Genomic DNA, 14,533 nt, shown 5'->3' with positions numbered 1-14,533 from the left:
ACAAAAACAAATTTTTATTTTTCCACAGTCATAATTTAACAGCTACACAATTCTCCTGTTTGAACCAGTTATTATTTCATCATTGAAGAAAGCTGGTGGTCTTCCCTTGATCCACTTCACTGCCTCCTTCAGTTCATCATCAGTGGTGAAATGAATACTGTAAATACCCCTCTTTAATTGCAAAAATAAGTAAAATAGCAGGATACCAAATATGGTGAGAATGGACGATGTGGTATAGGTTTAAATTTCAACTTCCTGAGAGTTTGCACAAATTGTATGTGATTGATCTTTATCGTGTTCAATCAACAGTTTCATTACCATAAATATCTTTTAGACAACAATGAATGTCATCATTAGCATTCACTTTTTCCACTGTTAAAAATTTAACCACCGCATGTTGTTTTAGATGCATTGATGTAGCAGGCGTACTTGATTCCATAACATTGTTGACTGATAATAAATGAAAAGGCATGGGTCAACAAGTTTTTTTGAAATATTAGTAGTGGAGGAACAAAACTAGATGATGGCAGAACCTGTTTCTTTGTACAACATTTTGTTCTCCTGTTATGTTCTAGTGTATTACATTTCAGCCATCCCTTGTAATATTTATTAAAAGCTTTTGTTTCTGTTTTTACTTTCTCTCTCTGTTTTTACTTTCTCTCTCTGTCCCAAGCTTAAATGGGCTTGACAAATTACAAGCAAGACAGATATTATTTCCAGCAGTAAAGCTTTTCTCTTCCACAGCTGTATATTTAATATGATCATGGAAAATTACACTTCTAGAATGACTTCTTTAAACAAACACTTAATGCAGGAAGAACTGACATGAGTCTGCCAAGAATATACCTATTTATATTTTGATCCTTCTAATATTATTTTTAGACCTTTCAACTTAATTTTCAAAGATGTTCTTTGCTAATTAAAAATAACTTGTGTTTGAGAAAAGATAAAAGCTGTTTCATAAAAATCCAGGTTTCTTAATTTGTGTTCAAACTTTAATAATATGCTCATCTATTCAATCCTTTTCATAAAAATTTGCTTACATTTCTAAAGGAAGTATTTGCCCTACTTTTGCATATAAGATGATAGACTCTGTGCTTTTTCATGCTTGGTAATTTTAGTAATAGACTTCTTTTTTACATTTAATGTACTATTATCAGAATTACAAGGAATATCAAGATTTTATAGCATTCTATCAATCACATTTCAATGTTGACCCACTCAGTTTATTCTTTTTTTTTTTTTTTTGCTAGTCTATAATGAAATGAAAGATAAAACCTTTTTAATCAGTTAATATTTTGATAACTATTTTGTATTTTGGTGTTTACTATGCAAATAGATTTCCATACTGTTCCATATAAAACACGAAGATGTTTAAAATAAAAAAATTTAATTATTTATTTATTTCTAACTATTGGTTCAAAAAAGAAATGCAGGAAAAAAGAGATTCTGTAGTTTTCAATTTTATAAAAAATAAACAAATTTAGAACAACACCAACAAAAAATAAAGAAAGATCAGTGTCAGTGGAGTAATAAGTATTTTTTTTAAATATTAGTTTGGTATTTAAATGACAGTTAAATTTTTATAAGGTTCTTATTTTTTTCCTATTGAAACATTTGCAGTTTATAAATAAATCATCCCAAAATTGGTAATCTCTTTGGCAAGTACCATTCCATAATGTCTTTTGGTGTTGTATCCCAAAAATCTTCTATCCAATTTATACCATCTTTTTTCTTTTAGACATTGTGTTTGTTCTTGACCCATTTTTATGTTTTTATGTAATGTTTCTGTCTTTAATATTTTTGTTTTTAACGTGGCTATCAAAGTTTTATATTTGGGTTTTAAGAATTTTTTTTTTAATAATAATAAAGTTTAAACATTGAATAAGATCATTCAAAAGTTTACATGTTCAATGTTATAACATTATGCATTTAATAAATTTTTAATCACATAATTTTTAAGGGGATATTTTTTTAGACAGTTTTTTTTAACATGTAATTTGACAAATTAATTAAGAAATAGAGGTAAACATAGGCTAATTAAAATAAAGCAAATTTGAACTTATAAATTCGCTATTTAATAGGGAAAATAGTTTGATATTTTGCTTATTTGAGTAACAATGTATTATTTAAAATCTATTTTTAGTGGTTATCTACTTGTATTTTCTGTTTAGGATATATGTTTCAAGGGATTAATGTAATAATAAAACTCTCCTGTTTAGATTATGTCATACTGAAGAACATAAATTTGACTCACAAAAGCAAAATTCATTCATTCTTTCGACCCAGTCGACACCCACTAAAGATGTTTTACACTAAGTTTTTTGTTTAAATTTGTTTTTCCAAAGTTATTTGCAAAATAAGTTATATTGAAATACATATGTGAATAAAAGATCTTGTATAATTTTTTAATTTTGGCTTACATATTGTAAGCAAAATCTGAAATTTATATATGGGTGGCCAATTGTGTTTTAGAAAAACTGTTGTTTGCAACATAACGCCATTTGTTTTAATGAACCATATATTAATTTAAGTTTGTGTGAAAATGAAAATTTATAATCTTTTCCTGAAAGTCCTATTTTTTAAATTGTTCTTTTAGTCAGAAATTTATTTTACACGTAATTATTTTTTCATGCTGTTACGTAATTAATTTACACAAAGATTATTGTTTGATTAAATATCTGATGATTGCTTATTATTATCACTGATTGCTTATTAGATAAAAAGCAAGGGTAAATATTTATGGATATTTAGGGTAAATAGTTTCAGAAAGGTGCAAATATTGTAGAAACTTTTAAATTTTTAGATTAAAATGTTTTATAATGGTTTATTATTTTTTAATAGGACAAATTTTATCAAATTGAATGTATATAATTGAATCACAAGATTATTTAAAAATACTTTTTGATAGAAATTTTATTTATCTGTAGGTGGTTGCAGCTGGCATGTTGTATGGTAAAGATGCTTATTTTACTTCAGGCTGGAATATTATGGATGGTTCTTTAGTTATCATATCCATTATAGATCTTCTTATGTCTCTCATATCAGCTAGTAGTCCTAGAATATTTGGAATACTCAGGGTATGTAAATACTTGTAATACTTACATTTATGATTCATTTTAATTTTTGAAACATACCAGACCAAATTGTATAATAAAGTATTTTTTAAGAACTTACTTCAAAATGTTTTTGCAATCTTACTCAGTGACTAGTGCTGTTGCTTTCTCAGTGGTGTCAACTGCTGGCAATTTTTTTATGAGATAGTCACATATTAAGAATGTGATCAAAAACTATACATGATTTGAATTATCTGTTCATTTAATCATCATTGTTTTGTCTTTTTCTGTGTACTTCATAATGTTCAATTGTGTTAAGGTATGGTTTTGTTTACTTTATTTATAGAATATCAAAATTGTTTTCAATGTTTATAGATTTTTGTTTATGAGATGGTTAGCAAATGTTGACTATGAGATCATTATTTAAGGAATGCTGAAAAAATTTTTTCTAAAATCATTATTGACTAGTCTCAGAAAAACTTTGTATTAAATAGGTTAAACAGGAAAAGAAATGTTAGCTTATATAAATCAATTAAGGTATATTTGAGTTAGATTTTTACCAGTATGTAGATTATTTTTTAAATGTTATTGTGTTGGAACAACAACACATTTATAGTATAAACTGGCATCTTAGTTGTTGATTAATTTTTACACTTGATAAAAGTGGACTAAAAAATTTAATAATATTTTTTTTTACTTTTTTTGCATTTTTAAGTCTGATTTTAAAATATACTTATAATAAATTTTAAATTGTTATAATTTAATTACTTTTAAATGAATTACCAATGTCTCAGAGTTGCTCTCAAAATAATTTAACTATATTTGTCAAAATGAATATTAATTCAAGCCTCAACGTACAAATTATTTCTTACATAATTAATTGTTATGATTTAAAATATTAAATTTTTATTTTAGATAACTAAGTTATTTAGTTTTTTAAATGTGCTTCACCAACTTCAATAGACAAGTGCTAAAACTGTAGCTTTTTACAAATTGAATTTTTAAAATTTTAATCTAGCCTTACTATAGTGTCACATTTCTTGTGATACATCAGACAACCCATTGCTTTAGTATTACTGTTCTTTAATTTCTTCCACATATCAGTTATTACAGATAATTAAACTACTCATACTAACAACTCTATAACAACTAGATGTAGCTCTGTTGCTTGAAAAATTCCAAAACTGACAAAAATTTAAATCTTCCAGATGTAAAGCAGAAATGCATTTCATCATTGAGCTTAGTCATAGAGTGAACTCTGCTACTATATGTTATGTTAAACTCTGTGTATTGTGTAATGTAAAATCACCCAATATATATAAGGTAATACGCAATCACTTTTGTAAATATTTGTGATGTATTACCCAATATTATTTTATGTATGTTACTCTCATTCTTGGTTAAAGGCTGATGTCATCAATAGATAACTTTTAGTATTAAGTAGTAAACAGCTTTTAAATAATTTTGAAATTTGTTTTATTGTTATATACTTTATTTAATGGATATATTAATGACTTAATGTTACTAGAAATATTTTTAACTTTACATGATTAACCATTATGGAATTGATGTAATTGATCATGTGATATACTTACTTCTAAATGGAACATACTTTCACTATAGCAGACAATAAATATAATGTTATTGTTTATTTGTTCTATGCAGTATTATTTATGATTTTTATTTTCAAGAAGTACATACAGACGTTTTATTAGAGAGTATTTTAATATGTGTTCTTTTTGTAAATACTGTAATTTGAAAATGTTTATCGTTGTAGGTATTTCGGTTGCTACGTTCTTTGCGACCGCTTAGAGTAATCAATAGAGCTCCTGGTTTAAAATTAGTTGTACAGACCCTTTTGTCATCTCTCCGTCCCATTGGAAATATTGTACTTATCTGCTGCACCTTCTTTATTATTTTTGGAATCCTTGGAGTTCAGGTAAGAACAAAAAATAGAATTTTAATTTTTTAATTTACATAGGTGTTTAATATCTGCAACCCAACAATTTAAAATTACATTTCAAAACAAACATTATAAAAAATATAGCAATATTAAATTGCTACAATGAAGAACTGATTAATAAATTATAGTTTAAAATTAAAAATAAAATATACATAAAAGAAAAACCTATTACATAATGACAGAAAAATAAAAATAAGAGTAATAACTTATGAAAGTTATTAGTAAGCCCTTTGCTTTAATAACTTTATGGATTCACTTCAGTATACATTTGACTTATTTTATTTTTACAATGAAAATTTGTAATTTTTAAATGTAATTTGTAATTTTTATTTCTGATTAATAATATACCCTGGCCAGGTGATCCAGAAATATAATAGATTACTGGTACATTTACTACATGAAATAAGACTACAATTGTCTGTAAGCCCTGAATCAACTTACATACATGGAGATTTCTGAGATATCATGTCAATGTTAATGAAATATTATCTTAAAAAAATTCATGTACAAGTCGACAAAGCGAAATTCATATTCGAACAATTTACAAACTACTACTGTGTAGTCACATTCCAATGGTACTAGTAAAGTAACTGTGACTTCTGCCTTGATATTAGATTGCTGTTTTAAACATTATTGTCGGTTTGTATAGATGCAGACGCATTTCATTATAGTGTTACATAACATTGTAATTCGAGGCATATTCATAAAGTAAGGACTGGTGGCTTATATCTAAATATTAGTGGATCTAAACACAGTTTCATGTATGTAGGGCCATCTCTCACCCATTTACAAAACTACTGCAGTTGTTTTGATTCAATAGTCGTTTGCCTGCCAGTGAGTGCAGATCGCAATTTCTGCAACAACATTTCTCCTGCCAGTTATGAAGTGCACACTGTGATTTGATTTTTGTTTACAAAAGGATCTTCAGCTGCTGAAATTCATCAGGAGTTGTGCATAGTGTGTGGACCTACTGTAATGAGTGAAAGAAAGGTTAGACAATGGTGTCGAGACTTTAAAAATGGCTGTACAAATGTGCATGACGAAGAGCGGAGTAGCAGGACCAGTATTCAGACCAACAAAATTGTTGAACAAGTGAACCGAAAACTGCAATGTGATTGGCGATTGACGATTAGTGCTCTGGCTGATGAATTTCCACATGTTGCATGCACCTTAATCTACACGATTGTCACAGTAAAGCTCGAATATAAAAAATTGTGTGCAAGTTGTATATTGAAAATGCTTATGACCAACACAAACAGCAAAGAATGTGCAGTGGGCGAGCGTTTTTGGACCGCTATTGACAAGATGGAGATGATTTGTTTTCCCACATTGTTATGGCCAACAAGACATGGATATCCTACACCTATGCAGAATTGAAACAACAGTCAGTGTAGTGACAAAATTCAAGTCCCCCAAAACTGACAGAAGTTTAAGAAATCTCCATACTCGAGTCAAAAAATGTTGGCTACCATTTTTTGGGACGAAAAGGGCGTCATTTTGGTTGATTTCATGGAACATGGATCAACAACGACAGCTGATGTGTACTCCAAAATGCTCACTAAACTGAGACATGAGATCCAAAATTGACGATGTGGGAAACTGTCGTTCAGCCTAATCCTTCTTCACGACAATGTTCGTCCTCACACTGCTCCCTTAGCCAGGAAGAAGATTCAAAATTTTTGTTGGAAACTTTTTTACCAACCTCCATACAGTCCTGACCTTACACCTAGTGACTATTTCCTCTTCTTGCATTTGAAAAAATGGCTTGGTGGACAACAGTTTGAAAACGACGAGGAACTCAAAACTGCTGTTGTCAACTGGTTCAATTCCCAGGCGGCAAACTTCTATGCAGAGGGGTTAAAGAAACTGGTGCAGCATTATGAAAAGTGCTTAGAACTGAATGTTGAATATGTGAAAAAGTGAAGTAGATATGTAGTAAACTGAATCTGTAAGTAAAAATCTTTCCTCTTGAGATAATTTTTTTTAATGACTAAACAGCCCTTACTTTATGAATATGCCTCATATTTATTAAGCTTTGTTTTTAGGTCTATTAATTTCATATTAATGAATTAATTGATATCATTTTAATGTTAATGTTTAATAATAAAACATCAGTTTTTCTTCTGTTTAATTACAGCTATTTTGTATCAGTATTTTATCTTTTGTACTGTAATTTTGTAATAAGAGCAATTGTTTTCTTAGTCAGTATACCTTAAAACACAAGCGTGATGAAAATACATCATACTAAAAAAAGTATATATAAGTAAATAAAATATAAATTTTTACAATTGTTTTGTTTTAAGTAATGATATTATGACAAACAGAGACATGTGTCGTAGAATTAAGAGTTAAAAGTTTAAAGTAGGCATGTAGTTATTATGTAACAAGCATTATGTAATTTGTAGATGTGTTATTAATATTAAAAACAAATAAAATACAGTAACCTGTTTTAAATGGATAAGATTTCTTGTTTAGAATGGATTGGCATGCATGTCACTTTGTTCAGTAAGACTAAGCCCAGACTGTACTGTTGTGTTATATCTCCATCTCAGTCTTTAGCCAAATAAAACAACAGTGCTGCGTTCCTCCATGAATATGTACTTCATTTTGTCGACTTGTAGTTAGTGTTTCATTTACTTTTATCTTGTAATTAATTTTATATATCAATATTTCTTATACAAAGTTGTGTTTCAATATTGCACAAAATAAGAAGTGTAGTAAAAAATGTAATTAATGAAACTTTAATTTTAACCATTTCTTTTTTTAAATAATTTTTTTAATTTAAGATGTTTCATTAGCATTGTGTAAATTGTTGCTAATAATATAATTTAAAAATTTATTTAGATTTTTCTACAAAATTGTTTTTTTTTTTTTTACAGTTATTCAAGGGAACATTCTTCTATTGTGAAGGTCCAAATATAAAAAATGTAAAAAATAAAACTGATTGTTTAGCTGATAAAAGGAATGTTTGGATTAATCGAAAATATAATTTTGATGATTTAGGGAAAGCTTTAATGTCATTATTTGTACTTTCTTCAAGAGATGGCTGGGTTAATATTATGTATACTGGACTTGATGCCGTTGGAGTTGATCAACAGGTATGAAACTAACTGTTCTTCTTTTCTTTTTATATAGTTTCATTTCATCATATAAAGTACTCACAATACTTTTTTTTTTTTAATTTATTTCTTTGAAAATTATATTACAAACTCAGAAAATTACTGTGTTTGCTTAATAATACTGGATGTTATTGCTTTCAGTAGAAATCATCACAAATAAAAAATAGTAAAATATTATGAAAAAACTTTCCACAACAGAATAAAAGATATATATATATATATATATATATATACACACACAAATAAAGTGATTTTGAAAGCAAACAAACAGAAATCATAATTGCTAATCACTAACTTAAAAGTTTCAATGAAACGTAATTATGAAACTGCTGAGCAAAAAATGGATCAAAATTATGTAATATAACATTTCTGTAACTGAAAAATTCAGGTAAATGTTGGTAGTCATTTGTAAAGCTAAACTTAAACTTGTTAAAATTTTGAATACTATGCTTAAATTCTTTCATCTATGATTATGTTTGTAAAACATAATATATGTATGTGGAGATGTTCTCCAGTAAACATCTTCTAAACAAATAAAACTACATAATTTTTTCTTCTTTTTATATCAGATAATCATAAGTCATGATATGTAACTTTATATTCTTGTTCCATAAATTGATTGTGGAACTTCTTTATCCAAGAGATGAACCATCACTGCCCACCTTCAGTCATTTCAGTTGTATAAACTGTTCCCATTCCAAATTACCATATTCAATATGAATATTTACAAGAGATTTATGAAGTATAAAACATTTATTCATATTGCCAAATTGCTGACCTATGCATCTGATTGATTTAGGTATTAGCCTTGTTCCACATATAATAAAATTGATATAGCGTGATACAATATTATATGCTTCATATTACAATTTAATGTTATATATTACAGTAATTATATAATTGTATTATTATATAAGTTTGTAATTTCCTCATAGGTTTTTTCAATGTTTCAGTTTAAAGGATACAAAATGACTGTTTAAAAATGTACAATCCACCAAAATATTTCAGTTAGGCTTGGCACTTTTCATATACTTACAATTTACATAGATAATACTCCCACATACAAACCTTCCTACAGAAAAAATGAAAAAATGCATACTAGTCTGTATGTTCTATACAGACATTTACAGTGAGACATCCTAGTTACCCTTTGATTTCCCTGGTAGATAATTTTTCATCTAACCTCTTCATTTTTGTTGTTTATGTCATATTGAGTAATTCAAATTAAATTCTAACATTAAAATGATTAAATTTGTACTGGACCAGAGTGACTGATACCGCATCATTTGAAAATAAAATTCATAAATACTTCTAACAATAACCAACAGATAGCATTAGAAGAAGTGAAAACTTACAAGATAAGTGTATCCTTTTTTCTTTTTTTTGTTTAGCCTCTGGAACCACTGTAAGATGGTGAATTACTTCAGAAGATGAATGAGTGAATGAGGATGGCATGTGTGAATGTAAATGTAGTCTTGTACAATCTCAGGTCAACCATTTCTAAGACGTATGGTTAATTGAAACCCAACCACCAAAGAACAATGGTATCCCCACCACCATCTAGTAATTAAATCCGTATAAAGCCTTTACTAGGATTTGAACCTTAGAACTCTCAACTTCGAAATCAGCTGATCCTACAACACATGAGTGGAAATGCGAATATTGGACAATGGGGACTTGTAATGAACAAAATTACTTGCATTAAAACAGAAAATACCACAGCCATTGTGTTAACAAAAAAAGGGGAAAGAATGATTGTAGTTCCAATGAAAAAAGAGCATTTTAATAAACAGCATGTAGTTAATTAATTTGCTATAAGATTTTTTGAAAAAACATTTCTAGATTCATCTATATTTGGATTGAATTGATTATTTAAATTACAATAAACCATTAACAGTTTCTAACTCTGGATTGTTAATTGTTTTTTTTTTTGTTTTTTTTATAATATAAATTACTCATTTGAATAAATGAGTATACTGGATAACAATTGTATTTACTGGATAACAATTGAGTACAACCTGGTAACAATTATTATTGATAATAAATACAATTTAGTTAAAAGAACTTAATTGTTAATATGTTTCATTGGCTATAAATTTCCATTTCATATTCCCATGCACAACCTTTAACCTTATATGCTGAATTAATCATCAAGAAAAGAAACTTTATTTCACAATATTGTACAGTAGGTGTAAACAGATTTGGTGTGAACAAGATTGAACGATTTGTTCATTTGATGCCTAGTAAGCTGGATATGTTACTGCATTTATAGTGAATGTTACAGATGAACTGAATAAAGAATTTTAAGTTATTGCTAATTTAACCATAAATTTACAATTATGGGTAATTAACACTACACTCTGTATGGCTGAACTGGATTTAAAATTTACAAATTTTCAAAGTCGTCCTTAATTTAATATACAATATTTTTTCATAAAATTTTAATATGAAATGTCAGTTATAATCATTAGAATTCTATTTGTTTTTATTAGAATAAGTAATTTAACCTTAAAAAATTAATTATATCGTATAAATATTTATCAATTTTGAAATTCAAGATTTCAGTTAACTGATCTTTACTTTTTTGCAGCCAATAGAGAACTATTCAGAATGGAGACTTCTTTATTTTATAGCATTTATTCTACTAGTTGGATTTTTTGTGCTAAATATGTTTGTTGGGGTCGTTGTTGAAAATTTTCATCGTTGTCGAGAAGAACAAGAGAAAGAAGAACGTGTTAGACGTATGGCAAAAAGAGCTAAACAAATGGAGAAGAAAAGAAGAAGTGAGTTTTTTCAATGAATTTTTTTAAATTAAAAGTATGATATTTTTTCATTATTTTAATAGAATAAATTTCTTGTAATAACAAGTTTGTTTTAATTTTAAAATATTTAATTATTTTTCATAATGTCTATTAGTAATACTATGAAAATGTAATTACACTGTTATTTTGTGTATTTTAGAAAAGCCTTCCAAATTATTGCCTCAAAAATATATAATGTATGAATTAAACATAAATGTATTTTTAGCATTAGAATATGAAATCTGTTACTTTATAATAGCATTACCTTAAATGTGTGTATTGAAACTATTTGTTAAATTTTACTACAACCAGAGTATATGTACATATAAAGTGATTTTAATTAATTTCCTGGATATTGTTTTTACTGCTGTTGTGCACTGGATAAAGATTGCTTAAATCCACTGATATCTGCATGGTGGAGTGGTAGCATCTCAGGCTTTAATCTGGAAGTCCTGGTTCGAATTCCAGTCAGACATAGTACTTTTCATATGCTATAAATCTCCGGTTTTTTATTCCCATGTACAAGATCTTTGTAAGCTTCTATGGTGAATTAATTTATCAGTCCAAAAAAATATATATATATATTTTTTTTCCTTATATAATATGCATATTGTTGCCATATGTGCTTACTACCGGTGAGTGCGACACTAGCCAGTAAATGTCAGAGGGCTTGCAGTCCACCTTAGTGTCTGCACACGCATTCCTCCCCGCAAGCCAGCTGACCATTTAACTACGGCAGCCTCTGCGGCCCCATACTATCAGGCACCTATAAAAGAATGGCATGGCATGGCAAAATGAGAGGGACTCACTCACAAACCAGCACCAGGAGCAAACCAAGAAGAAGAAGAAAGTAAGAAAGTTCCTTGGCCAGCCAAATGTGGGATCTTGTAGCGGATGCCAGCAGGTCTGGCCGGCCCACCAGCTTTCTGGATTCACGGCCAGGAGATCTAGCTGTGAAGACAGAGCTGGATGAGTACATAAATTAAAATTGCGAGTAAATATGTTAAAATTATGGTATCTTTTGTACTTTTTTTATATTCTACCATACTATTTTTTTACAAATTATGTTTTTTTTTTCAGAAATGCATGAGCCTCCATATTACACAAATTATTCTAAATCACGCTTATTTGTACATAATGTTGTTACATCAAAATATTTTGATCTTGCTATTGCTGCTGTTATTGGTCTAAATGTTATTACAATGGCAATGGAGTTTTACATGATGCCTAAGGTAAATTTTTATATGTAATTCTGGTTATTTACTTTTATTTCCAGTTCTCTTTAAGGATTTTTTTTATAAATCTTTCTGAGCTCATTCCTTTACATGGCAGCATTCTGCTTAACCCTGTTTCTTTTTTCCTGTCTTTTCTTTTTTGGTAGAGATTTCCCCTTAGCTTCCTTTACTCTTTCACAGAATTTAACACTTATACCAAAACCTTTCTCTACTAAAGTCCAGGTAATGAAAGAATAAAATTCTAGTTTCTGAGAAGAAGAAAATCCTTTCTCTATAATAACTATTTCTCTTTAACTATCAATATAACAATGGCCTATGTTTAGGGAACTAAAGGGAAGTTGTCACCTTTCATCAATTTCCTTGTATATCTTTAATCATATGCATCATTACGTAAACATATTTATAAGAAGAACCATTACCTGATAGAGACATCTATCATTAGGTTTATTATGCAACCTCCCTACCAAAATGGACTAGCTCTACCATCAAGGCATCAATGTTGGAGGTTCTAACAATAATACGGAAGAAGTTATTAAGGATAAGGAAAACAGTTTGGCGCCAAGAATACATAATTTCCTCCATTGGATAGATCAGAGTACCCTTTTTTATAATTGGATGCCAGCAGCATGCTGTTATTATCTGAAGCACAATAATATTGTCTAATTTTGGTAATCAGTAGGAACTCATTTACTAAATATGGAATTTTCTATTTATCTCCCATCATTTATATCCAGGATTCTTCTAGCTGATATATTTAAAGTGTTGTGGAACCATCAATATATAAGGGAATATTTTCCCAGTATCCAAGATACAGTAAAACATAACTAAAATTTTGATTCTCTTATTATTGTTATACTGGTAATTGGAGTACAATTAACTTGAACTTCAATTAATTTAATGCAAATCCATTGTATTAATCACTACCTGTTTGAGAAGTTACTATATTCATTCTGAAAATAAATTACATTTATGTACTTGATTTATGTACCTGTTTCATTATTATATATTTTTTTTAAATTTCAATTGCTTATCATCCAGATATATATAATAGCATAATATAAGATTTTCAATGATATAGTTAGTTGATTAACAACCCCATTTTATTTTACAGGCTCTAACATATGCATTGAAGATCTTTAACTATTTCTTTACAGCAGTATTTATTTTAGAATCAATAATGAAACTTGTTGCACTTGGTATTCACCTATATCTAAAAGACAAGTAAGTAAATATTTATCTATTCTTATTATTTTATTGAATAAATCTAAGTTAAATAGGTAATTTATATTAAAACATATTTTTTAATTAATTTGAATTGTTATGTAATCAAATATTTTGATTGAATTTTATAAATTTATTATTTCAGGTGGAATCAACTTGATATTGGTATTGTAATACTATCTATTGTAGGAATAGCTCTTGAAGAAGTTGAATCAAAAATAATTCCAATTAATCCTACAATAATTAGAGTTATGCGTGTATTAAGGATAGCAAGAGGTAATAGTTTATATATCTTTATATTATTTATAAGATTTAATTATTTATTTTCCCATCATACATTACTAGAGCTAAATTTTTTAAACATCAGATACTTTTTATTACATTCCTAAGTAAAAACATTCCATAGCTTTTTTTAAACATTCAGAAAAGTGTTGTTAATAAATAAAAAGTTACAGTGATAAACAATTTTGATACACTAATAATTCCAGTTCTTAACAATGCCATGGGTAATTTTTTCCCCTGTAAATTTGAAGTATTGTATATTGTGTGCCGTTTCATTAGAGAAAGAGGTATTTAAATTTGTTGCTTTACACTATCATTCTGTGATGCATGAAAGCACCTGAGGTAGAAAAAATCAATCCAATTGCTTTCTTTGAAAGTAATGATGTTCATTATACTATACCACTCCATTACTATACCGCTCTGTGAGTGGTAGTGATGATAGTGATGAACAAAATGAAGGTATGACTTGTAGGGCTGGATATCACTACCACATTTCATCATAAACATACAATATCACAAACATTTCAGTAGGCTTTTTGTACTAATATATCCATCTGTGTTATTTATCTTAGCAAAAAGGACAACCTGAAACCTCTTCACTTCTCATTCTCTCTTATTACCCTGGCATGGGATTTGTTGTTCTTAAAGATGACTATGTCATTTTTGGAAGTGACTTGAGACTACTCTTCTCAGGTCACCTGCTACACATTGTTACAGATTGTAACATACACAGATTTTCTTTATAGATTCGTAATTTCACAATACATACATAACAACAGAAAGTGGGTATTGGTGCATCACAATGTAAAATAAAACAAATTGAATTTGTTTTGCCATAACTGAGGTAATTTGAATG

At 28.3% G+C, this 14,533-nt stretch overlaps 1 protein-coding gene across 1 annotated transcript in view; it reads left to right on the top strand.

The window, feature by feature from the left end:
- Nucleotides 1-14,533, top strand: part of Ca-alpha1T (Ca[2+]-channel protein alpha[[1]] subunit T) — a 276,487-nt gene that overhangs the window by 240,981 nt on the left and 20,973 nt on the right. The window contains exons 26-32 of the mRNA XM_075375644.1: nt 2,931-3,080; nt 4,834-4,995; nt 7,899-8,117; nt 10,729-10,921; nt 12,020-12,171; nt 13,286-13,395; nt 13,541-13,671. Of these exons, the coding sequence (XP_075231759.1) occupies nt 2,931-3,080; nt 4,834-4,995; nt 7,899-8,117; nt 10,729-10,921; nt 12,020-12,171; nt 13,286-13,395; nt 13,541-13,671 (1,117 nt within the window). The remainder of the gene's footprint in view (nt 1-2,930; nt 3,081-4,833; nt 4,996-7,898; nt 8,118-10,728; nt 10,922-12,019; nt 12,172-13,285; nt 13,396-13,540; nt 13,672-14,533) is intronic.

Source organism: Lycorma delicatula, chromosome 9 (assembly GCF_047948215.1).
Source record: "Lycorma delicatula isolate Av1 chromosome 9, ASM4794821v1, whole genome shotgun sequence".
Taxonomy (NCBI): Eukaryota; Metazoa; Arthropoda; class Insecta; order Hemiptera; family Fulgoridae; genus Lycorma; species Lycorma delicatula.
Note: the sequence above shows the minus strand (reverse complement) of the source record. Positions and strands in the feature narration are given on the sequence as shown.